Here is a 25,065-nt window from a genome sequence, read left to right as displayed (position 1 = left end):
CTTTTATAATCTAAGGGTACTCATCCATTCACGAGGGTGGAGCCTTCGATGCCTAATCACCTCCCAAAGACCCCCTCTTAATACTGTTGCTCAGGGGACTAAGTTTCAACATGAACTGTGGAGGGGACACGATATTCCAAGAATAGCAGATGGGCATGATACAATATATTAAGAAGTCAATTTAACAAAAGCATTTACGCAGAGAACACGCTAGCCTGCCAGTCCTGCCTTTGGGGTAAAACCCTGAGAGCGACACAAAACCTAGCACCCACATTCTCACTGCTATGGTTGGAATGTCTGTGGCCCCCAAAATTCCCACATTGAAATCCTTATCCCCAAGGTCATGGTGTTAGAAGGAGGAGCCTTTAGGAGGCAGTTGCGTCATGAATGAGATGAATGCCCTTATAAAAGAGACTCCAAAAGCTCCCTCGTCCTTTCCACTGTGAAGACTCAGTGAGAAGGCACCGTCTACGAACCAGGAAGTGGCCTCCCCAGACACGGAATCTGCTGGCACCTTACTCTTGGACTTCTGCAAGCAGCACGCTTCACACTTCTGTGGATTCTGAGCTACCCAGGCTATGGTGCTCTGCTCTAGCAGCCCTCATGGACCGAGGCACTTGCTGAACATCAGCATTCCTCTGTGTGGCCACACAGGACCCCTGGCCCATGCTGCAGACATTGTCTGCTTCTCTACCTGGTGCACAAACATGACAGAGCCCTCAGATGTGCAAGCCTGGGCCCCCTAGTGTCTGAGTCATGCGTCACCCCAGGGGTAAAAACAGCAGCAGGAAGACAGGATAAAGCAATTAGTGTAGCCCCTGACAAGCACCATCTCATGTTAATCCCCTCTCCTGCCCTCAGAGCCAGGTGCACTTGGGATCCGCATTTTACAGACAGGGAAACAGGCTGGATGAGCCACTGCCACTGAGACCTTTCCAGAGACCCTGGTGCCCACTCTGCTGGCAGCTAGTGCCTCTGAGCTCCTGCAGCCTGGCACACCTCCATCCCCTCCCACCCCGCACCATGGCCCTCTGGGGTGAAGGCTAGCCAGTGTCTACACCACCAGGCTGGCCGTGCCCTCCTTCCTTGACCTATTTATCACCCAAAATCCAATCCCAGCAGCTATAACTCACAGTGCACTGCACAGACACAGTCCCCAGATGCCACAATCATGACTTCCATGCTATAGATGAGGAAACTGAGGCACAGAGAGGCCAACTGTCTGAGTTTATGGGGGCTGCCATAAGAGCTCACCACAAGATAAATGGCTCAGAATGACAGAAAATCATCCTCTTACAGTTCTGGAGGCCAGAAGTTTGAGATCAAGGTGTACCAGGGCTATGCTCCCTCAGGAGGCTCTAGGGGAGGACCCACCCTGCCTCTCCCAGCTCCTAGCGGCTCCTGGCATCTCTGGGCTTGTGGCCTCATCACTCCAGTGTCAGCCTCCGTCTCTCATGGTTGCCTCCTCTGTATGTGCCTCTGTCTGTCTAAGGACACTGCCACTGGACTCAGGGCCCAGCCTAGTCTATGACCTCATCACAAGGTGCCTCACTTAATTATATCTGCAAAGACTCTGTTTCCAAATAAGGCCCCATTCTGAGGTTCCAGGTGGATGTGAATTTGGGGATGAAACAACATCAACAACTCGCCCAAGGTCACTCAGCAGACAGACAGGAATGAGACACAAGTGGCAGTCTGACCCCACACACATGCCGATCCCACTGCCAGCCTGCCTCAGAAAGAGGTGGAAACCCAGGCTATGGGGTATGAGCAGCGGGGCCAGTCCCAGGCTAGCTTCTCCCACCATAGGTCCACCTCCTCCTCCTCCACGTCCCCCTGCCAAGGCTGTAAGGCCAGGGGCACATTCTCCAGGTTACCTGGAGCTGAGCATGGCTGCAAGACCCCACCAAGTCAGGGAGGCATGGGGGTTGATGTACTCCCTACTCCAAGAAAAGTTTTTGTTTTCCAAACAGAAGAGACAGCCAGAAACATCCACAATGAGGGAGGCAGAATTCTAAGAATGTCCAAACACTAAATCTAGGTGCTGCTGTGAAGGAAACCTGCAGATGGAATGGGGCCTCAAATCAGTTGACTTTAAGTTCCTCGAAAGGAAGATGATCTTGGGTGGGCTGGACCTAATCAGGTGAGGCCATAAATGGGAGAGGTTTCTTCCCTGGCAAAAGAGATTTGAAATCTGAGAGTGACATGACACAAGGGAGATTATCCATTACTGGCCTGATGACGAAGGCCACATGACAAAGAATGAAGAGGCCCCTAGGATATGACAGCAGCTCCCTGGCTGACAGCCAGCCAAGAAATAGGGCCTCAGACCCATGGGCTCACAGACCCACAATTGCAAGGAATTGAATTCTGCCAACAACTTGGGTAAGCTAGAAACAGGAACCAAGAGAACTAATCAGCAGGCACCTGACTTCAGCTTCTGAGACCCTGAACAGAGAACCCAGGCGCACCATGCCTGTACTTCTGACTTACAGAACTGTGAGCTACTCAGTGAGCATTGTTTCAAGCCATTAAGTTGGTGGTAATTTGTTGCAAAGCAGTTAAAAAAAAATAAGCAGAAAACAAAAAAACTAATACACACCCTTTCTACATCTTCCCATCTTGAACATGATGGCTGGAGCTATGGAAGCCACCTTGTGACCATGAGGCAAGCATTTGAAAGAAAAAGATAACATGTTCAGGATGGCAGAGAATTAAACAGAGCCCATGTCCTTGTGATAAACTGTTAAAAAGGTTGTGATGAGTCAAGATGCCCTGGGTGCACAATGTTCTACAACAGGACATGCCACTCCCCCACTGACAGTAGGGTCTACCTCCCTACACCCAAGTTCCTGCAGACTAGGCTGGCCTTATGCTTAGCTTTGAGCAACAGAACATGGGGGAAAGTAACACTCTGGGAGTCCTGAGAACCCAGGTTAACAAGCCTCATAGTTTCTACCATTCCCTAGGAGAAGAATCCAGTCACCATGGAAAGAAGCCCAAAAAGAAAGTGACCACGGAGGAAAGAATCAGGTTGCAGGTATGGGAGTGAGGCCAGCTGACACCAAAGGAAGAGACAGGCCTATCATCCTGGCCATCCGCCATCCACTGGAGCCATCCCAGCTTGGACCTCGGTCAGGTGCACCAATGAGGCCAGTCAGATCCCCCAGCCCCAGCCAACACCACATGAAGCACAGATGAGCCACCCCTGCTGAGCCCTGACCAAATTCTCAACCTGTAAAATGGTGAGAGGTAAACTGATCATTCTTTCAGGCCTCTAAGTTTGGAGTGATCTGTTATTCAGCAGCAGATAACTAGCTGAAACAGGCCCTTAGGAGGCCGCCAAGCACTGTCCCAGCCTATGCTGAAACACTGCCCCCAGGCCTGCTCCCATGAGATGCTCAAATGTCTGCTCGATCAACTGACCTTTGACGTCCAGATGGAAGGACAGCCTCTGGCCCCCAGCCTCGCAGATGTACTCCCCGGCATCCGCCTGGCCTGCCTGCTGCACAACCAGCTTTCGCGTGCAGCCTGTGGCCTCCATGCGCACTTTCGAGCTGGAGTTCAGCTTCTTCCCGTCCTTGTACCACGTCACTTCTGCCTGGGCCTGGGCCACCTTGCAGCTCAGTGTGGCACTGGCTCCTGCCTCTGCCTGCAGCTTCCTGTGTGCCAGCTGCTCCTTGGCAAACACCACCTTGGGCTCTGGGGATGGACACAGAAGGATGCACAGTCAGAGACTCCAGCACACAGAAACTGAAGTTTCAGATGCAGAGGCTGCTCAGGCTGGAGCCCACTGATGATGGGCTGTCTGTGGCCCATGAACAGTGGCCTCACTAACCGCCAGCCGGAGGGTTTGAGCAAGAGAGAACACATATTGGAAGCTTCAAGCATCAGCATGGGGAAGAATTTCCCAAGGCCCATCAGCAACATGTAGCAGATACTCTGGAGTCCAAACATTCCGTAATGCCTTAGAAAAAAGCACCACCCTGGCAGAGTTCCCCTTTGAAAGGAAAAGCTGGTGGTACTGTGTGAAACACCCACATCATGCCCTCGGCACTTACGAAAACTCTGCCTGAGAACCCAGAAAGCCTGGAGAAATAGCAAACACAGACACCCTCTTGGGTTCACGCTGAAAATCACAGGACATGTGGGAACCTCTCTTCCACAAAACCATGACCCAAACAGATCATCCCCCGGCCACTTCTCCCCTGGTTTGCACTAAAGCCAGAGCTGCTCTGTATCTATCTGGGGTTTCCCTCAACACAGAGAGGAAACTCATACATTGAAAAATTGCTTATGAGGCCGGGCACAGTGGCTCATGCCTATAATCCTAGCACTTCGGGAGGGCAAGCTGGATGGATCGCTTGAGCTCAGGAGTTCAAGACCAGCCAGGACAACATAGTGAGACCCTGCGTCTACAAAAAATTAAAAAATTAGCTGAGCACAGTGGTATGCAAGTACCCAGCTCCTCACGAGGCAGAGGTGGGAGGATTGCTTGAGCCTGGGAGGTCAAAGCTGCAGTAAGCCCTGACTGCACCACTGTACTCCAGCCTGGGCAACAGAACAAAATCCTGTCTCTAAAAACGAAAATCCCTTATGCTACCTCTTAACTAGGATAACATGTACCATAGTGATATGCACAGATCTGGTGCACAATTCTGTGAGTTCTGACAGATGTGTGCACCTATGTAACCCACACTTCACACCCACACAGCTCCCAGTTGCCTCCCCTACAAAAGCAACCACCATTCTCATTCCTAATAGTAGAACCTGTCTTCGAACTTTGAATATATGAAATCAGACAGAACAGTTTTCTTTTTAGGCGCTATCTGTGCCCATTAACTAGCTACAAATACACATGCAGACAAAATAGTATTAAAAACTAGAGTACCACAAAAAAATAAATAAATAAAAATAAGCTAAAACACACCAAAACACCACACCCTACCCCTCCACCTGGCCCCACACCGTACCTAGCTCTGCAGAAACTCCAATTTAAAGTCCTTTCATTTTCCCCCGAGTTCTGCCTTCCTATTTCTAAACAATATGTACATGCTGGTGATCAGTGGGTAAGAAAGAATATGCAGAAAATAAAGAAAACTTCAATACAATGAACACCCACACACTCCCCACCTGGTAAAGAAAGAAGAACGCCGGCCGGGCGCAGTGGCTCAAGCCTGTAATCCCAGCACTTTGGGAGGCCGAGACAGGCGGATCACGAGGTCAGGAGATCGAGACCATCCTGGCTAACACGGTGAAACCCCGTCTCTACTAAAAAATACAAAAAACCTAGCCGGGCGAGGTGGCGGGCGCCTGTAGTCCCAGCTACTCAGGAGGCTGAGGCAGGAGAATGGCGTGAACCCGGGAGGTGGAGCTTGCAGTGAGCTGAGATCCGGCCACTGCATTCCAGCCTGGGTGACAGAGCGAGACTCCGTCTCAAAAAAAAAAAAAAAGAAAGAAAGAAAGAAGAACGCCATCACCACTAGTTCCCAGCCCCTCAGAGTCAACCGTTTACCCATGGTGTGACCTTGGACAAAGTGACTTCACCTCTGCACATCGACTTCCTGCTGTCTGGAATAGAATGACCAAGGATTCACACAGGTGAGAGGTGTGGCACTCTAAGAAGAGCATCTCCGGACATTCCAGGCAGGAGACAAACCGCAGCTGCCACGTGTTGCTGCCACTGCGTGTTGTTAACCACTAAACACAGAACGTCAAGCTGTGCTTTGTAACCTGCTTTTCCAGCACAATGCCGTGTGCATCGATCGCCCTTCTTCAGCTGCAATGCGCAGCCCTATGCTCGTTTTGACTGCTCTATGGTACTGCAAAGTACACACAGACCCCAACTTCACCCAGTCATTCTTTTGTTTATTATTATTATTATTATTATTCTACTTTTTTTATGTTTTGTAAAGGCAGGGTCTCACTATGTTGCCCAGGCTAGTCTTGAAATTTCTGTCTCAAGTGATCCTCCCTCCTTGGCCCACCAAAGTGTTGGGACTACAAATGTGAGCCACTGCACCCATCCTACAGTTCCCTCTTATTTTTTGGTCCCTGGGCAATCCCTTTTTTCAAAGTTCCTTATACATTTGATGTCCCATTTCAAGTCATTTTGTAGAGGGTGGGTTTCTGAACATTTCAATGATGTTCTAGAAAAGACACAACTGGGCCAGGCGCGGTGGCTCACGCCTGTAATCCCAGCACTTTGGGAGGCCAAGGTGGGTGGATTACGAGGTCAGGAGATCGAGACCATCCTGGCTAACACAGTGAAACCCTGTCTGTACTAAAAATACAAAAAAATTAGCCAGGCATGGTGGCAGGCACCTGTCGTCCCAGCTACTCGGGAGGCTGAGGCAGGAGAATGGCATGAACCAGGGAGGCAGAGCTTGCAGTGAGCTGGGATCGTGCCATTGCACTCCAGCCTGGGAGACAAAGTGAGACTCCATCTCAAAAAAAAAAAAAAAAAAAAAGAAAAGAAAAGGAAAGGAAAGAAAGAAAGAAAAGGCACAACTGACCTATGGGGAGAGAATCAGGACAGCAGTTGCCTGGGGCAAGGTGGAGGGTAGACTGCATGAGGGAATTTTCTAGCAGGACAGAGATGGTCAGTACCTTGATGCGGACATGGTGATGCACGGTATCTACATTTTCCAAAATCCCTCAAATGATACACTTAAAATCTGTGCATCGATTACATCTCAAATGTCATTATTAAAAACTTGTTGGGCCAGGCGCAGTAGCTTACGCCTGTAATCCCAGCAGGTTGGGAGGCCGAGGCAGGTAGATCATTTGAGGTCAAGAGTTCAAGACCAGCCTAGTAAACATGGCAAAACCCTTGTCTCTACTAAAAATAAAAAATAAAAAAATTAGCTGGGGGTGGTGGCGGGCGCCTGTAATCCCAGCTACTCGGGATGCTGAGGCAGGAGAATCGCTTGAACTTGGAAGGTGGAGGTTGCAGTAAGCTGAGACTACGCCACTGCATTCCAGCCTGGGCGACAGAGCGAGACTCCACTTCAAAAAGAAAAAAGAATTGTTGGTCACGTGCAGTGGCTCACACCTGTAATTCCAGCACTTTGGGAGGTCAAGGCAGGGGGACTGCTTGAGGCCAGGAGTTCAAGATCAGCCTGGGCAACACAGCAAGACTCCATCTCTACAAAAAATTGCTTAAAAAATAACCACATGTGGTGGCACATGCCTGTGGTTCCAGCAACTCAGGAGGCCAAGTCAGGAGGATCACTTGAACCCAAAAGGTTGAGGCTGCAGTGAGCCAAGATCACATCACTGCACTCCAGCCTGGGTGACACAATGAGACTCCGTCTCAAAACAAAACAAAACAAAAAAACTGTTGGCACCAGAGCTTCCTTAATTTCATGATAACAAAGACAACTTTATATGTGCAATCAGATATTACACTGGAAATTTTAACTCAGGGACCAAGACAAAGTAGATATGATACTCCAACATAGGAAGTCAGGAGGAGAGACAAATCTTGAAAGAAATCAGCAAAAAGAAAAAAACCAACAAAAAATTACCAAAAAAAAAAACAACCAGTTTTGCTGATTTGACCCTCTCCCTGTACACAGGGTAGCAGCCACAGCAGTATGGCAGCTACGGAGGAGGGTCTTGGGAAAGGACCTCACTGGATAAGGACGTGCTGAGGGTCCCATCCCCCACCCACGGAGCACTCAGAGGAGAGGGCTGCTCCCCCTACAACCAAGACCAGCACCTCCAGGGGACACACGGAGCACCTATAGGCACCAGGGCACTACGCTCCTGAGAGCCACCACCATCTTTCCCAATCCCAAACTCAGCAAAGCCACGTGTGTAGCTTGAGATGGGAAGGGGTGGGTTCATTTAGCCCGTTGGGAATGGCGCCAAAGCTGTCCCAGAGCTGGTCGCCAACCACCGGGGCATTCTGCTTCCCACCGAAAAGCCTAAATACTAAGGTGGGAGCGGCCAGAGGCCTCCCCGAATCACACAAGCGACAGATGCAGAGGATTTCCTCGGCCAGGATCGGGCTGAGCCAAGGCAGAAGAAGGGGTGTGCAGGAGCGACAGGACTGCCCAGAGGTTCCAGCATCCTCTGCAGGAAGAAGATGATGTCTGGTGTTTTAGGAAGCAGAGGAAGAGAATGAGGTGGCCCCAAGGAAAGCATGACCTCAGCAGGGCACATGCATGTGGACCCTCAGGGACAGGTGATGGGGCTGCCGATGAACCCACCAGGGGGGCTCACTGTAAAGCCCTGGTGGGGCCCACACAAGGTCATCTTAAGGCAACTCCAGTCAAGCGTGAGCTTCCGGCACCTTCCTGGTTCCTTCTACTCTAGAGGCAGAAGCTGCAGGCAGCAGTGCGGCCAGGAGGGGAAGACAAGGAATGCCGTCCCCACATGCTGAGTCTGGGAGCAGAGGGGACACACCAAGGGTCCCCACGGGAGAGGAGACTCCATGGTCAGCTGAGACTGCAGCGCCCTAAACAAAAGGCACAACTGCAGCTCCCTCAGAACAAAGACAAAAGCCACCGGTCTGCGAAAGGTCTCAACCAGGAGCAGAAAACAGGCTTCTGAATAAACATACAAGGGATCCTGCCTAGTGAGCATGGTGCTCTGTGGGTGTGCACAAGAATGCTGGATTTTCTAACAGAACTGCTGCAGGCAGCACAGCCTTCCCTTACAGGCCAGGAACAGGAGATGCAGAGAGGGGCAGAGGTGCTGAGTGCCAGTGCAGCACACACTCCACCACCTGGACAGGCGCTGACCGTGCCACTAGGGACCCACCTGCAACATCCAAGCAGAAAGAGACCCTCTGTCCCCTCGCCTCACAGCTGTACTCCCCAGCGTCTGCCTGGCCCGCCTGCTGCACCACCAGCCTCCGCGTACAGCCCACGGCCTCCACGTGCACTTTCGAGCTGGAGCTCAGCTTCTTCCCGTCCTTGTACCATGTCACCTCCGTCTGGTCCTGGGCCACCTCACAGCTCAGCGTGGCGCTGGCCCCCGCCTCGGCCTGAACCTCCCTGCGAGCCGGCTGCTCCTTGGCAAACACCGCCTTGGGCTCTGGGATGGATAAGGGGGAAGGTGGGGTCAGAGGCCCTTCTAAGTGAGGTTTGCAGGGCCTGCTTCTTGGTTATCAGATTCTGTACCCCAGGCATGCACAGTCCTGCCACAGGCTCCTCCGTGGTCCGTGTGCTCAGGCGTAGCTCTTCCCATGCACAGGCAGCTGTGATGCCCAACCCCTGCCCAGTGAAGGCCCTAGCATGCTCCAGGAGGGCGGGGCAGAAGCTGTCAATAGGGCCTTGTGGCCTGAGTGGCCTTCGCAGGCCCAGCATGCTGTCTCTCTCTCCCCTAAACTCCCGCCCATCCTGGAGGTCCACCGCCTATGGACACAGGCCATCATGTGGACCAAGACAGAGAGAAGGTTCAGCTTCACAGATGCTCCCGATTACTCAAACGACAGAGAGCAGGCACAGGGTGTGTTCTGCATTGTGAATGAATTGGCCATTGGACTGTGAAAGTTAGAGGGCTGGGCTGGCATGATTTTTAAACTTTTACATATTAAATGCCCACATACTTCCCCCTGGAAGCCAGCAGGATAGTTTTCCAGAGCCTGGCCTTTGGGCCCTCCCTGTTGTGGCATATGTGAGCGGGACCCGGCCCACGGAGTTCCCACAGCCATGCTCCCTGAGAAGTCCTCTGTGTTCCTCCTTCAGCCTCCCAGCCAACATCTCTGGGCCCAGGAGGCTTCCAGAAAGAGCCAGGGCTCAGAGCCACCTACATTCAAATCTTAACCTGTCAAAGACACTCCCATCTGTGGCTCCGCTCAGCCTCAGTCCCCTCATCTTAAAAACGAAGAGAAGGGCTTTAGAAACATTTTTGGCCCAAGCACTTTGGGAGGCTGAGCCAAGAGGATTGCTTGAGACAAGCCTGGGCAACATAGCAAGACCTCATCTCTACAAAAAATACACAAATTAGCTGGGCTTGATAGCGCGCGCCTGTGGTCCCAGCTACTTGGGAGGCTGAGGTGGGAGGATTGCTTGAGTCTGTGAAGTTGAGGCTTTAGTGAGCCGAGATGGCACCACTGAACCCAAGCCTAGGCGGACCCTGTCTCAAAAATATAAAATAATAAAATAAATAAAATACAAAATAAGATAAAAACACATTTTAAATGAAGTGCCCAGCCCTAAGCCTGGCCCACAAACACACAATACACAAAAGCGTCCGCAGAGCTGTGAGTGAGCCCCAGCAGCAACGATGAAACACAACAGAAGACAGAGGCCCAGGTGCAGATGGAAAAGATTCTCCTAAAGCCTAAAAAATCCAAGTCCATGTCCACTTTCCACAATTTCCTTCATGTTATCTTTTCTTATTTTCTACATTTAGATTCTTTACCCATGTAAACATCAGTTTTTCATGTCATTTCTTTTCCCAAACAGAGAAGCAAATGTCCTCTGGGACAAGGCAGCAAACATAAGAAGCTATGTTTGCTCATCCTGGTCTGCCAGCAGGATTCACCAATCCTGGCCCAGTTAGTGAGCACAGCCCTGGGGGACAGAGCGCAGGTTCCCATGTCTCTTGCCTGAAGTATGGCAATTTTAGGAAAGGTAAGTTCAATGGTGTGGGCCCCTTCTTCTCCCTGCATGTGAGATAACATCTGGCAGTATTCACGACTGTGCCTCTGTCATCTGTAACCAGGTGCACCCAAGCTGTGAGGAGCTCTGGCTCTAAAGGTACCTTCCGAGCAGCTGCAGAGCCTTCCACACCTATGTATGACCTGCAAAACTCTGCTTCGGAGCAACTTAATAGAAAGTTTGAAAGACTCTCTTGGGCCACAATTCTCGAGCCTTCTGAATAAAACTAATTCTTTTAAAACCTTGATTTTTTTTTCAGTTGACACCCTGAACCATTTGCTGGAGAAAAGAAGGGTCAGGAAGATCAATCCTGCTGTGCTGGAGGCAGCCAGACCTGCTCCCCACCCCGCATGGGCTGGGACGCATGCACACACAGTGTGCTCACCAGAGACGCGGAGCCGGAAGTCCACAGAGTCCTCGCCCACACGGCAGGAGTAGGTGCCCTCATCCTGCCTGGTGACTGTGGCTGCCACCAGCCGGTGCCGCGTCCCCACATCCTCCTGCAAGAAGCGCTCACCGGAGCGGCCCAGCTCCATGCCATCCTTGTACCAGTGCACGTGGACATGGGCTTCGGAAGTCTCACACTCAAACTGCACCGGGCCCCCAGCCAGGGCATCCACACAGCTGCCTGCCATGTCCTTGTGCAGAAAGCACGGGAGGCCTGCAGGACACAGGGCGGGTCAGGGACTGCAGAGGCCCTGAGCACAAACTCGGCCACAGTGCTCACAAGCTGGAGCTGCTCCGGCTTCTGGGACCACACAGGACACCCAGGCTCACCAGGCCAGAGGGACCCTGCTGGGCAAGCAACCAGCTCGGGCTGCTGACTCTAACCTTGGGACTTGTGCCCACCAGAGCAACCACCCAGTTACAGAGTCCCTTCTCCTACCAAGCTGGGCTTGCCCCCACTGCCCTGTCCCTCACCCTCCCCACAAAGTCAGAGAACCCCGCAGAGGCTGCCAGCTGCCCCCACCTTGCACGGACAGCTGGTAGGCAATGCGGCCCCCGCAGCTGACGCACTCATAGAGGCCTGCATCTTCCCGGGCCACATCTCGCACAAGGAGCACCCGCCTCCCGGCCGATGCCTGCACCTCATACTTGGGGCCTGGGGGCAGCATGCGACCATCCTTCAGCCACGTCACAGCCGCAGCCTGATCTGACAGCTCAGCCAGCAGCTGCGCCTCCTCATGCAGCCGAGCCAGCACCTCCCGGGCAGCTGTGGCTGGCGGCTTGTGGAGAGTCAGCCCTGGTGCCGCTGGGGACCGGGTATACGTGGCCAGAAGGGAATGGATGGAGGGGCACAAAAAGGTGGACAGAGGGGAATGGACGGAAGGGGAGACAAGGAGAGACAGACATGGGGCAGAGAAAGAGATAAAGGGAGGGACCCAGGAGAACAGCACGGGAGGATAGGGAGGGAGAGGCAGGCAGGGGAGAAAATGGCAGACCAGAGGTCACAAATATACCAGAGAAGCAGGGGAGACGGAGGTGGAACAGCCAGGCATGGGACAGCAGAGACAGAGAGAAGCAGGAAAGAAACAGAAGGGAAAAGATGAACAAGAGAGAGGAGTGAGAAGTGGGAAAGGAGGGAAGGAGAGAGACAGACATGAGGCTCTGCCCAACAGGATCCCTGCAGCCCCAGGCCCTCACCCAGACGCCAGGGACCAGTGCCACCAGCCAGCCTGGGTGAGTCCTTGCACGCCCACCACCCTGCCTGCTTCATCCCGGTGACCTGCAGGCTGAAAGGGTGTCCTGGGGCCCTCAGACCTGTAGCAGCCCTACCTGGAGCCCTGACCCAGCCCACCCTGGAGAAATGAGGCTCAGGGTCCCAGGCTGGGACCCTGCACCTACCCTGGACCTCCATCCGGATGCTGCTCTCAATGCCATTGGCCACGAACTTCAGCTGCGCCCCGTGCAGGCTGGCAGGCACCTCCCGGATGGTAAGCATGTGCCACGTGCGATCACAGTGGATCTCAAACACACTGCTGGCCTTCAGGGCCTGCCCATCCAGGAACCACTCACCCGCTGAGGCCACCGTAAGGTCCACGGAGAAAGTGACCTCGCCACCCTCCACTGCCCGCACTGCCTTCAGCGGTGTCCTCACGGCCAGCTGGGGAGCTGTGGGGCGGGCAGCATCAGAAAGGGGCCAAAGAGGAGTAGGGAGTGCTGAGGGGGTCTCTGCCTTCCCCTCCTCTGCCTACAGAGCCTGGACCCAAATGTCCCTCCTCCAGGAAGCCCGGCCAGCACACAGAGCGACCATAGCACAAGTCAGGCTCATGAAGGAACAAGGACAAGGTACAGCACCCCGAGACCCCTCTAGCATCCCATAAGCCTCACCAGAGTGGGGCAGCCCTGGAGCCCTGTCCCTTGGGTCTGCTGGAGACAGGCAGGCTCCCGGGGGCCCTGTCGTGGGGTCACCTCTCCTTCCCACCATGGAAACTGCATCAGGGCAAGGCCTTGGCAGCCCCCCTCCCCACAGAAGATCTTCATGAGGCCACTCTGACCTCCCCTGAGGCTGGACCTGGGGCATCCCAGGGCAGGTGAGCAGTCCCGTAGGTTGTTAACAGGAAGGCCCCACTTACCCAGGTGGACAGTCCCCGGGAACTCCAGGTAGGGACTCTGACCAAAGCTGTTGAGAGCTGACACTCGGAACTGGAAGTCCCCCTCCTCAGCCACATCAGCCACGGTCAGCTCAGGTGTAGCCACCCATTCAGCATCGTGGCACCTGATCCACGTGTAGGTGCCAAGTTTCTTCTTCTCTACCAGGTAGCCGTCAATGGTGACAGGGCGCTCCCCATGGGGTGGTGGGGACCAGCTGAGGATCACGGAACTCTCTGTCTTGGCCTTCATCACAGGATCCACAGGGGGCTGCAGGGGAGGCTTCCTGGGGCCTGTGTGGAAGGTGGGCAGAGGTCACCTACTGGGAGCCTCTTCCTAGCCCTGGGTCTGGAATCACCTGGAGGGGTATCACAGGATCCCCAGCTCTCTTGGGGCTGCTCTGGGAACCTAGACCACCAACCACAACCTCCATCCCTAGACCTGCAGCCACTTCTCTGGCTGCAGCTGAAAGACTGCAGAGGCTCAGGGAGCCTAACCTTGGAGGGCCAGGATTATGGTCTTGCCCCGGCGGCCCTCTGTGCAGCAGCAGGCTGAAGCCCACAGAACTGAGCTAATGGAGGGCAGGGGACTGGGACCAGGGAGACAGCAGGGAAGCAACGCCATCCTGGGAGCACCCTCAGGCCCTCACCCGACACGCAGAACTGGGTGGACGTCCGGCAGTCGCCAGCCATAAAGACCACCTGGCCCACATCCTCCAGGCAGCACTGGGAGATGGTCAGTGTGTGGCGCGTGCCCTCTGCGGAGATGGCTACGCGGCCCCCGGTCACCAACTCCTCCTGGTTCCGCACCCAGCGGACGGGGCCCACCGGGACCGCCAGCTCCACGCAAAACATGGCCGTGTCGCCCACGCGCACCGCCGTCTTCCGAGGGAGCTTTCGGAGGAGGTTTCCTGGGGTGGAGGGAGCCCAGCCGGTCAGACCAGCCCCTGCACCCTCCGCTCCAGACTCGCTCCTCCGCTCGCCCCCGTCTCCCGGCTGCCTCCAATTCACTCCTCCGCTCAACCCCTTTCCTGTCCCGCCGCCTCAAGTTCCAGCTCGGTCCTGCAAGACCCCTGCCCACTACATCTCCCATTCCCCCTAATCCCCACCCCGTGCCCCGCCCCAGCTTGCTCCTCCGCCCCCACCTTACCTGCCCTTCCCGCCCCATTCCCGCCCCTGCCTGTCCCTGTCCCAACTCGTACCTCGCAAGCCCAGCCCGTCCACACCCTGCCCGTCCCCGTGCCCGCCCAGCCCGTCCGGCCTGGCTCCCCCCGCCTCCCTCTTCGGTGCTTCCTTGCCCTCGCTACCTCCCCGAAGCTGCCCCCGTGCCCGGCCCCGCCTGCCTTGGACTGCGAGCTCCGCCACCGTGCGGCTGCCCTCCTGCGTCTCGCAGATGTACACAGCGTCGTCGTCGGCCGAGACATTGCGCACGGTTAGGCGGCGCTCGGTGCCCTCCTCCTCGATGCCGTACTTGGCGCTCGCCCACAACCGCGTCTCTTCCTTGAACCACGCGGCCTCAGTGGACGGCTGGGGCACCTCGCACAGGAACGTGGCCGACTCCTTCTCCCGCACCTCCAGATCTTGCAGCCGCTTTTTGAAGGGAACCGCGGGCTCTGCCAGGAGAGGAGACTGGTGAGAGGGGCGGGGCCGGAGAGTGCAGGACGAAGGCGGGTTGGGAGGGGGGAAATTGGGGGATTGTGGGCGGGGAAGGAGACTGAAGGATGCAGAGGTGAGGGTGTGGGAAGGAGTAGGGAACAGGAGCAGAGGGGCTGGGAGGCTGGAAAGAGGAGAGTGCAGGGTAGAGGAGTGGGGTGGGGAGAGGAGCTAGCAGGAGGCAGAGGGGCCACAGGTTGGGAAGGGCGCAGGGGAGAGTCGGGAAGTTGCGGGGCGGGGAGTAGAAAAGCAAAAGGCAGAGTGGTGGAGGTTGGAGAGGGAGCAGCGCGAGGGAGACAGCAGGGCTGAGGAGGTGGGATCCCCTGCGGCCCCGCCCCCCTCACGCCTCTCCCCCCGTCTGTGGGCCAATGGTGGGGTGGGGTGGGGTGGGATGGCACGCGGAGGGGGCGGGGCGGGCAGGGAACTGGGTTGGGAAAGCGGGTTGCCGGTCTTTAAGGCAGGTCATGGGGCGTCGCCCGCATCTTGCGCACCAGGAACGGACACCTGCAACCCTGGATTCCACGACCAGACAGACGCGGGTGGGAAACTACACCCGCAAGGGCGAAACGACTCAGGTGCAGGGGTTGGGGAGGAGCCTGGGCCCGCGAGCCCCGCATCCAGGAGCTCACCGCGCACTACGACCAGCACGGAGCTGTAGGTCTGGCCCACGAGGTTGGACGCCGTGCAGGTGTAGAGGCCGCGGTCCGACTGCTTGCAGAAGAGGATCTTGAGCACGAAGTTCTCCTGCGCGTCCTCGTACACCACGTGGCGCCGGCCCTCGGTCACCAGCTGGCCGTCCTTCTTCCACACCGTCTCGGGCTTGGGCTCGCCGGTCACGTAGCAGCTGAGGCGCGCGTGCTTGCCTTCGGTCACAGTGCAGGTGCGCGTGCCTGTGCTGGGCGGTGAGGCCGGGGCGCCCTCGGCGCGCATGGCCTCGCGCCGCCGCTGCAGGTGCGCCAAGAGCGCGGCAGTGGAGGTCCCGGGAGGGCTGGCAGTGTCCGCGGCGTCCGAGTCCACCACGAGCGCGGCAGCGGCGCTGGCGGCGCCCAGCGGGTTCTCGGCGCGGACCTCATAAGTGCCGCCGTCGCGCGGCCGCGCCGCCCGAATGCGCAGCGCACTCGCCTCACCGAGCTCCTCCACGCGCACGCGGGGGCCGTCAGGCTCACCCAGGCGCCGCCCGTCCTTGGACCAGCTCACTGCCGGCTTCGGGGAGCCACCCACGCGGCAGCGGAAGGTGGCCTCTGAGCCCTCGCGCACGCGGATGGACGTGGGCCGCAGCAGGAAGTGCGGCGCCTGCTCGGCGCAGGCGGCCTCCGCGTCCACCTGCAGGCCCACAGCGGCGAAGGCCTCGCCTATGGCATTGCGCGCGCGGCACAGGTATTGCCCACTGTCGCCCAGCGCCAGGTCCAGGATAGTGAGGCGGTAGAGGTCGCCGTCCTGGGCCAGACGGAAGCGCGCGCCCGCCGCCACCGGCTGCTGGTCCTTCTCCCAGCTCACCTGTGGCGTGGGATTCCCCACGATCTGGCAGCTAAGGGTGGCATCCTTGCCCACCGACACCACGAAGGCCTTGGGCCGGGTGAGGAAGCGGGGCGCCCCGCTGAACTGTGGCTGATCCATGAGGGTGGCGGCGGGGACCTGCGAGGAGGTGGGGATGCCCTTAGTGGGGACTGGAATGACGCCGGGGTGCACCCCACCGTGCTGCCTGGGGAACCCAGTTCAACACCTCTATACATCCTATTTCCAACCCCCCCCCCCCCCCCACCCCCCCCCCCCCTTCGCATCGTGGCCCAGGAGTGCCGACTTGCCACTTTCTGGGCATTTGGGGTTTGGTACCCTCACCTGCAAACGGCTCTTCTAGCCGCTGAGAACATCTCCTTCCCTCTCCCTACCTACAGGGACCCACTGTCCCAGCTACAGTTACTGGAGCACATGTCCTAAACCTACACGCCCCAGCAACCAGGCAGGGCCCCCTCCGTCGCCCTCCCTCGCGGTGCCCGCTATTTTCAGTTGCTCCCAGCCTACAAGCTTTGCAGCACCTCCCTGAGGCACGCAGACCTGCCTGGTGTGGGGGGTGTCCTGTCCTACACACTGCTGCCTCTGGGGCCTAAAACTTCAGCTGGCCTGTGTGTCCCCCACACCAAGAAGGGGAGGCTCGCTGAGCCCCGGCAGGCCCGGATGCAAGAGGCCCACCATGGACACCAGTCTCATGCCCATCTCCTCTGCCTATCACACAACGAAGTCACCGGTTCTCCACCCTGGCAGGCTCCCCTCTGAGCCTCTTCTAGGTGAGCTGCATCCTCTGCCCTGGGCAACGCCCTTACTCCCTCCTCTTCTTCCCCCCGCCCCCCCCCCCCCTAGGGCAGCTCTCCTTCAGCAGCCCCTCCAGGTTGCACTGAGAGGCCAGTCCCGCCTGCAGCTGCCCTTGCTGCAGAGGGTCCTCACCTCTTCTGCAGGGTCACACACCTCCCTCCTCCCCAGGGGCATGCTCATCCATGAGCCAGAAGGACTGGAAACCACTTAGCTGCTTGCTCCCAGGCCCCTCCACTGAGCCCCAGGGTCAGATTGGGATGCAAGGGCAGCAGATAGCTGGCTGGGGAGCATAGCTGGGGGACCCCAGAGTCTGGAGTTGGTAAGGCCAGTAATATCCCCCTGGAAGAGCTGGAGACCTCCAGGCTGAGACCAGCTGGGCTGGGTCAGCTGGGCCCAACTTGGTCACCCCACAGTTCTCAGCCACACTGGCCAGCTGGACATGATGCAGGGTTGAGGGTGGACACCTGGGTCCTCCGGGGCACCTCAGTGCCAAAGGCCCCGGGTGACGCTGTCCTCTGACCACCCCAGGCCAAGCCCGGAGGCCAGCCACCCCAGTACAGATCCCCCCATACAGATGGTGTGGGGTGACACTACCCTGCCTGTGCAGCTCTTCCGTAGGAACAGCAGGTGTGAGTGGGCCCCGCTGACACTGGGCTGGCCCGGGGTGCCTTGACTCCCTCCAGCCCTGGCAGGCACAACCACCTCATGGTGGAGAGGCCCCTGCCAGGGCACCTTGCCTGCACTCTCCCTCAGGCCAGAGCCACCAGCTTCTGGGCCTGGGCTGCCCACTGTGGGCTGAGCCAGGGTGACTCTCCTGGGCCCTCCTCCTGGTCCTGCGATTCAGGTAGTTAATCTCCCTTAATCCCCTTGGGCAGTCTGAGGCTGGAGCAGGGCTGGACTGCGGGCAGCGGGTACCAGTCTGCTGACTCACTGTGCAGTCAGCACCTCTGCTGCAGCCCAGCCTCCCCACCCACAGCAGGGCTCTGGGGCTGGGGAGGACCTGGGCAGGGGCCCGCCCACAGCAGGGACTGGGGTCCGAGTTTCACCCTTTCTGGGAATTTGCCTCTATGGGTTTCCTCCTAGGACTCAAAGGGTTACTTTGACATCAACTCTCCAGGGCCCACGAGCTCTGGACTGTCCCCAGCACTCTCCAAAGTCATAGTCAGGCCAGGTGTAGTGGCAAGCACATGTAATCCCAGCACTGTGGGAGGCAGAGGTGGGAGGATCCCTTGAGCCCAGGAGTTCCAGGCCAGCCTGGGCAAAATGTGAGACCCCATCTCTACAAAAACAATTTTTTAAAAAGTTAACTCAATGTGATGTCAGGTGCCTGCTGTCCCACCTACTCAAGAGGCTGAGGCAGGAGGATGGCTTGAGCCCAGGAGGTCAAAGCTGCAGTGAGCTATGATTATGCCACTGCACTCCAGCCTAGGCAAAAAAGCAAGGCCCAGTCTCTTTAAAAAAAAAAAAAAAAAAAAAAAAAAAAAAAAAAATCATATAGCAGGTCTGTGGGTTCCCCAAAAGCAGAACGGGGTGTTCTCTCCCCCAACCTCTGCCACACCCAGAGCCCCAGCTGGCCCTGCCAGGGTCACAGTGGAACAACAGATGAGGCAGCATGTGTGGGTAACCTCTCTGGGCCTAGAGGACTGGGACAGGTCAGGGAGCTCCCGTTACTGCCCATGCTAAAGGGACAGAGGGGCACAGGCTGACCTTGGCCTGGGAAGAGCGGGTAGACTCTGAGGTCTTCATCAGCTGCCAGGGACGGCACCATGGCCCTGGGGCCTGCATTCTGTCACCTGGTGCAGACCCAGGAGGCCGACTGCAGGGTCTGGGGGGCTCGTGGCAGCCCCATCAGGAGGCGTCCCTGCCAGTCAGCAGGCCTGGGGCCAGAGAGGGGCTCACCAAGCAAGGACACTTGAGGATTCAGGAGCCATCCTCCTCCCTGACAACCCGTATCACAGATGAGGAAACAGGCCGAGCAGGAAGGGGGCCATCACGGCCACCCCTGGGGCTCCCAGGAAATCCATCAGGCACTGAGACATCTGCAGAGGCTGTCTTCTTTCTCTGCCACGTTTTGGGTCTGGGCACCCCACGAGCTTCCCCAGGAGGGGCAGACCTCAGCCTCCCAGGAAAGCCTTTTACCCACCATGGACCACACTTGGGCTCCTCAACCCCTCAGAGGCGTCACTCCAACCCTGTGGGACCCTCCCCACCCCCCCCACCCCCCCCACAACCATGTACCTGGTGACAGGCCCTGTCCACAGCTGCCCACCCCTCAGCAGCCCCTCCACCCTGACTGTTGCAGAACTTTGCCACTCTGGTCCTCCAGGGGCCCCGGAACCATCATCAGGAAGAATCCAGAGTGGGAGGCAGCTCCCAGGGCGCCACCTTGCCGGCCCTCCCCACCCCTACACAAACAGGCAACCTGGGCAGCCTGTGCTCCTGCGCCCTTCCAGCATGAAGTTCCAAGGGCAGTGTCCCAGGGCTGTGCCTCACCTCAGACCCCACTGGAGGCTTCAAGCTCTCCGGGGAAATTCTTTCCTGGAGTCAGGTGTCAGCGCCCCTCTGGCTGTCCCCTCTGCTGAGCCAACAGGCCCAAAATAGCCCCAGCTGTCAGCGGGCATCTATCTCAGCAGTGCTGGGGGCAGGGCCAGCCGGACCCCCAGGCCGCTCTCTGAGCGAGGGTCAACTCCGGGGTAGAGGGCACGGTGGGTGTAGGGCACTGCCCCAGCTATCCCGCAGCCCCAGACCAGTTTAGTGGCTCCATCCCTATGTGAAGGGCCCAGCTCCGAGGCTGAGGGAGCAGAGGCTGGAACCCCAGCCCAGCCACAGGGAGCTGCACTATGGCCAGACCCCAAAGGCTTCCCCACTCCCCAGACGTGACCTTTAGTGGAGCCACCCTCCAGGGCACAGAACGGCCCCCACCCTGCCCGGCTCTGTCTCCTCACCTTTCCCTGTGGGGGCTCTGGGCAGCACACAGGCCGGGGGTGCTGGCTGGGAGGCGGGGGCTGCCGGGTCTCACCTCCCTCCGAGGGCCCAGGACCAGCAGGCTGCCTACCAGCAGCCCACACTCCAGCCGCTCCTCCAACTGGTCGGGGACAAAAGGACAGGCAGACACTGTCAGTTGGAGAAGGCTGGGCCCGCCCCCACCCCACCCCCTGTGCCGGCCAGGCTGGCCCAGCCCAGCTCCAAAATAACCCGGGAGTCACCGTCCCGGATTCAGTTTTACCCTTGGCCCTGTGGGAGGCAAAGGGCAGATGCTCGGGGCCACAGCCAGGGAGGGGGGCCTGTGTCCTCAGCAATGATGGAGGCCAGGGGTCACAGCCAGGGATGCAGGACCCTGTGTCCTCAGCAGTGATGCCAGCCGGGGGGCAACGGCCAGGGACAGGGAACAGACACCTGTGTCCTCAGCAGTGATGGAGGCCGGGGGCCACGGCCAGGGACTGGGAACACCTGTGTCCTCAGCAGTGATGTGGGCCAGGAGCCACAGCCAGGGACGGGGAGACCCTGTGTCCTCAGCAGGGATGGAGGCCAGGGTTGCCTGTGTCATCAGCAGTGATGCGGGCTGGGGGCCACAGCCAGGGACAGGGGTACCCTTGTCCTTAGCAGTGATGCAGGCTGGGGACCACAGCCAGGGATGGGGGGACCCTGTGTCCTCAGCAGTAATGCTGGCCAGGGGCCGTAGCTGGTCTGCTCCCCTCACCTCAAACCAGCATCCTGGAGTATGGGGCAGGAAGGAGCCTGGGGGACCCAGGAAGGCTCTGAGGGAGACAAGGGACCATCCCAAGGGGAGCCCAGGATGGATCTTGAGGCAGCCCCAGTACTGCCCCCAGAGGGGACGCAGGACCACCCCCTAGAAGGACCCAGCACCCACCTGAGGGCCAGCAGTTGAAGGATGGGGGCAGGAGCCTGGTGCACCCTGCTTGGCCAGGCCCAGGCCTGTGGCAGGCCGCTGCCCACCAGGGGCCCTCCTGGAGGCCTCAGCTGGGTCTCAGAGTCATCCTTACGTGGGAACAGCGGGGTGTCCTGTGAGAACTCAGCCTGCCCGGGGGGAGGGACCAGCCCTGGGGAGAGATGCTGATGGCACCCTGCTTCATACCCAAGAGGGGCTGACCCCGTCCCCACGGCCCTGGCCAGGAAGAAGTGTGGACCAGGCACTAGGCAGGCCCCACTGGGGGAGGAGCAGCCAGAGAGGGTCACCCAGTGGGAGCCCTGTGCCAGGGTGGGCCTAGGTCCAGAGGAGGAGCTGAGGCTCTATCCACAGGGGCCTCCATGGAGGGAGGAGGGAGCCTGCACCCCGCACCCGGGGGCACCTATCCTGAGGTGTGCTGCCAACAGGGTCCCAGCTGCCAGCACCAGGGAGCCAAAGAAGGGGCCGGCCAGCCAGGGTCTGAAGCTGGGCCTAGGAGGACAGCTCAGGCTGTGGCAGGAGTGAGGGTGAGGAAGACAGGGGTGCTCGGAATCTGCTCTGTGCCTCCAGGCTTCGCCCCATCCCTGATCCAGTGCCAGGCCTCTGTGTCCTCACAGGGTACCCCAAGCTCTTCCAGGTAATGGTCAACATCTCTCATGTGTCCTCAATCGGAAAGAGGGCAAGGGTCTCTGGAATAACGGTCATGCCATTATGCAGCCTTATCTCATGACTGATCACCTCCAAAAGCTCACGTTCTAATCCTGTCACCTTGGGGGTGAGCATTTCAACGTGTGAATCTTCAGGACACACATTCAGACCACAGCACCAGGAAGAAAGGAAAGGCTGGAAAGAGAGCCCACTCTCCCACCAGGAGCTTGGCCCTGAGCTGCCTCAGCCATGCAGAATGTGTGTGCATCATGTATGCTCCAATACATGCCCCACTCCCTCCTGGACAGGGCAGTGGGGGGTGCAGAAAGGATGGCTGTGCGGGCCAGCCCCCTGCAGGTCCTCCTGGACCTGGGAGAAGCGATGCCCCCACAGCCTCCCGGAGCGGCCTGCCCTCCTGACACTCTTCACTGCTGCCTGCTCCGCTGCATCTCCAAACACCACTGCTAGCCATCAGGCTGGATTTTCTGCCTCCTTCACAGGACCCCTGTTGTTCCTTATTTCCCTGCAATGTATTTGTTGAAGACAGTGGGATATTTGCACAACAGAGCTTCTGGAGGCACTGCGCCCAGGGTGTCCTTCACACCATGGAAGGCCACGGGACGCAGTGGCTGGCCATGGACCTTGCCTATTCCTGGCTGGAATCCACTGCAAAGAGAACTTTCATGGAGCTGCTGTCTGTTCAAAGGGGTACAGGTGAAGAAGGAGCACACACAATTTCCTGAGGAAAGCAAATGTCACTGTGTCCCTTGAGTTGCCAGCTCCCACAGAGATGTCCCGCAATGAGCCCTCCTCCCAGGGGCTTTCACAGCTGGGTGGGCTGGCATCCTGGGTGCAGTTTAACTGAAGGGGGTGTTCTCATAGCCACCTCCCAAGGCCTGAGGGATGGTGGGCCTGGAGGCCTCAGACCTGCATCTGAGGCCTAGGTGATGGGGTGGCTGGACCCCGGGTGCCCACGAATTATAGGCAAAAAAAACTAAGTCAGTCCCACAGGGTTTCCTGAACATTTTATGATCCCCAAGTCATATCTGAACATGTCAAGAATCTCTGGTGTCTTGGCTTGGGTGTAAAGATGAAGTTCTTTCCTCCTCTGTATTCTAGGAGGAAAGAGGGTTTTCATTCCCTTCTGAATGTTAGGAAGGAAGGCATTTTCCATCCTTAACCAGCTTGTAGATGACACACATTCAGCAAATGCACACTCCCAGCGGCACTGAGAGAACACACAGGTGTGCCACACTTTTGTGTTCATAAGGCCTTTTCATGTCAGCATCTTATTAGATACTCCCAAACAAGGGTGTTTTTTCATCTTATAGAAGAGGGGCCTGAGGCTCACAGGGTGAAAACAATTTGCTTAAGCCTACACAGCGGTTGTGCTGGCAACATTTCTCCTGGTATAAATGAGAAGCAGCCTTTGTGGTCACAGAGATGTGACTGCTAAGCGCATTGTCCCACCCTGAAGGAGATCCTTCCTCAACAAGAAGACATTAGCACAAAGACTGATGAAGTCTGTAGTTTTGTTTTTTGTTTGTTTTGTTTTTTTTTAAGCATAAGGGGTTAAATAATCTTGTGAGGATGCAAATGCCAAGTTTGAAAAAAGCTGCCCAGATGGAAATCTGCTTACATTTGTGCAAGCAGATAGGTGAGGGGTTTTTATTATACTGCCGCGTCCCCTACCTGCCCCAGCTTTATTGAGTTATAATTGACAAGCAAAAATTGTTTATACTTAAAGTGTACAATGTAATGTGGCTTTTTTTTTTTTTTTTTTAAGGCCTTCTTTTTCACCCAGGCTGGAGTAAAGTGGCGTGATCACGGCTCACTACAGTTTTAACTGCACAGGCTCGTGATCCTCCTTCCTCAGCCTCCTGAGTAGCTAGAACCACAGGTGTGAGCCACCATGCCTGGCTAATTTTTTAATTTTTTTTTTTTTTTTTTTTGAGACGGAGTCTCACTCTATCGCCCAGGCTGGAGTGCAGTGGCCGGACCTCAGCTCACTGCAAGCTCTGACTCCCGGGTTCATGCCATTCTCCTGCCTCAGCCTCCCGAGTAGCTGGGACTACAGGCACCCGCCACCTCGCCCGGCTAGTTTTTTGTATTTTTTTCAGTAGAGACAGGGTTTCACCATGTTAGCCAGGATGGTCTCGATCTCCTGACCTCGTGATCCGCCCATCTCGGCCTCCCAAAGTGCTGGGATTACAGGCTTGAGCCACCATGCCTGGCCAATTTTTTTTTTTTTTGAAGAGACAGGGTCTCCCTGTTTCTCAGGCTGGTCTTGAACTCCCGGACTCAAGCAATCATCCCATGTTGGCCTCCCAAAGTGATGGTATTACAGGCATGAGTTACTGTGCCTGGCCAGAAATGAATTATAATTAAAGACTTCTGTATATTTTAATGGAAATACCTCCTTTCATTGCAGCTGGGTTGCTTACAAATACACTACTTCAAAGTAAACTTTCTCTAGTAACATATCAGGAGCAAAGTAAAATCTGTTTGGAGCAAGTAAATCTGACTGCTACCCCAGTAAGTTATTGCTTTAATTTTACTGACTTGTTATTGATACATAATTGTACATATTTACAGGGCACACATGATGTCCTGATGCCTGCACACAATGTGTAATGATCAAGTCAGGGTTTAAGACACCATTCCCTCAAACACTGATCATTTCTTCACACTCCAAATCTTCTCTTTTAGCTATTTTGAAGCATACACGGGAAGCTGGTTCCTGGACCCCCACATATACCAAAATCTGTGCATACTCAAGTCCTCCTGTCGGCCCTGTGGAACCCAAGTATAGGACAAGCCGGCCCTCCGTATACACACAGGTTTGACATCCAGAGAACACTGTTGGTTTCCTTCCCATTTGGTTCCAGAAAATCTGCATGTAAGTGGACCCAGTGGTTCAAACCCATGTTGTTCAAGGACTAACATATATGATGAATTATTGTTGCCTACAGTCACCCTACCATGCTACTTAACACTAGAACTGATTCATTTTCTCTGACTGTATGTGTCTACCCATTAACCAGCCTCTCTTCATCTCCCTTCCCGCTTCCCTCCCCAGCCTCTGGTAACCATCATTCAACTCTCTACCTCCATGAAATCAACATGAATGAGAACTGGTGAAACCCAAACATTGTCTTGAGTTTAGATTTTTTTTTTTTTTTTTTTTTTAATGTTTAGCCCTGTAAGAGGCTAAACATTGAGAAGGACACAAAAAAAGTCTGAATACAACTGCCCAGATGAGAATCTTGCACTTGCACAAGTAGAGAGTTAGTTTTTATACCATTGCATCCCCAATCCCAGCTTTGATACATAACAAATA

General features: G+C 56.3%; 1 protein-coding gene across 1 annotated transcript in view; it reads right to left on the bottom strand.

Moving 5' to 3' along the window:
• OBSCN (obscurin, cytoskeletal calmodulin and titin-interacting RhoGEF) overlaps positions 1–23,467 on the bottom strand; it is a 174,429-nt gene extending 150,962 nt beyond the window's left edge. The window contains exons 1-10 of the mRNA XM_031935294.1: positions 20,116–23,467; positions 15,490–16,495; positions 14,410–14,820; positions 13,858–14,118; positions 13,193–13,501; positions 12,462–12,728; positions 11,587–11,868; positions 11,002–11,277; positions 8,770–9,045; positions 3,427–3,702 (exon numbers count right to left, since the gene is read on the bottom strand). Coding sequence (XP_031791154.1) covers positions 3,427–3,702; positions 8,770–9,045; positions 11,002–11,277; positions 11,587–11,868; positions 12,462–12,728; positions 13,193–13,501; positions 13,858–14,118; positions 14,410–14,820; positions 15,490–16,477 — 3,346 coding nt within the window. The 5' untranslated portion in view covers positions 16,478–16,495; positions 20,116–23,467. The remainder of the gene's footprint in view (positions 1–3,426; positions 3,703–8,769; positions 9,046–11,001; positions 11,278–11,586; positions 11,869–12,461; positions 12,729–13,192; positions 13,502–13,857; positions 14,119–14,409; positions 14,821–15,489; positions 16,496–20,115) is intronic.
• Between the last annotated feature and the right edge of the window lie 1,598 nt (positions 23,468–25,065).

The sequence above is a fragment of the Piliocolobus tephrosceles genome, chromosome 1, assembly GCF_002776525.5.
Source record: "Piliocolobus tephrosceles isolate RC106 chromosome 1, ASM277652v3, whole genome shotgun sequence".
Classification (NCBI taxonomy): Eukaryota; Metazoa; Chordata; class Mammalia; order Primates; family Cercopithecidae; genus Piliocolobus; species Piliocolobus tephrosceles.
The sequence above is the reverse complement of the archived record's forward strand: the minus strand, read 5'-3'. Positions and strand labels throughout refer to the sequence as shown.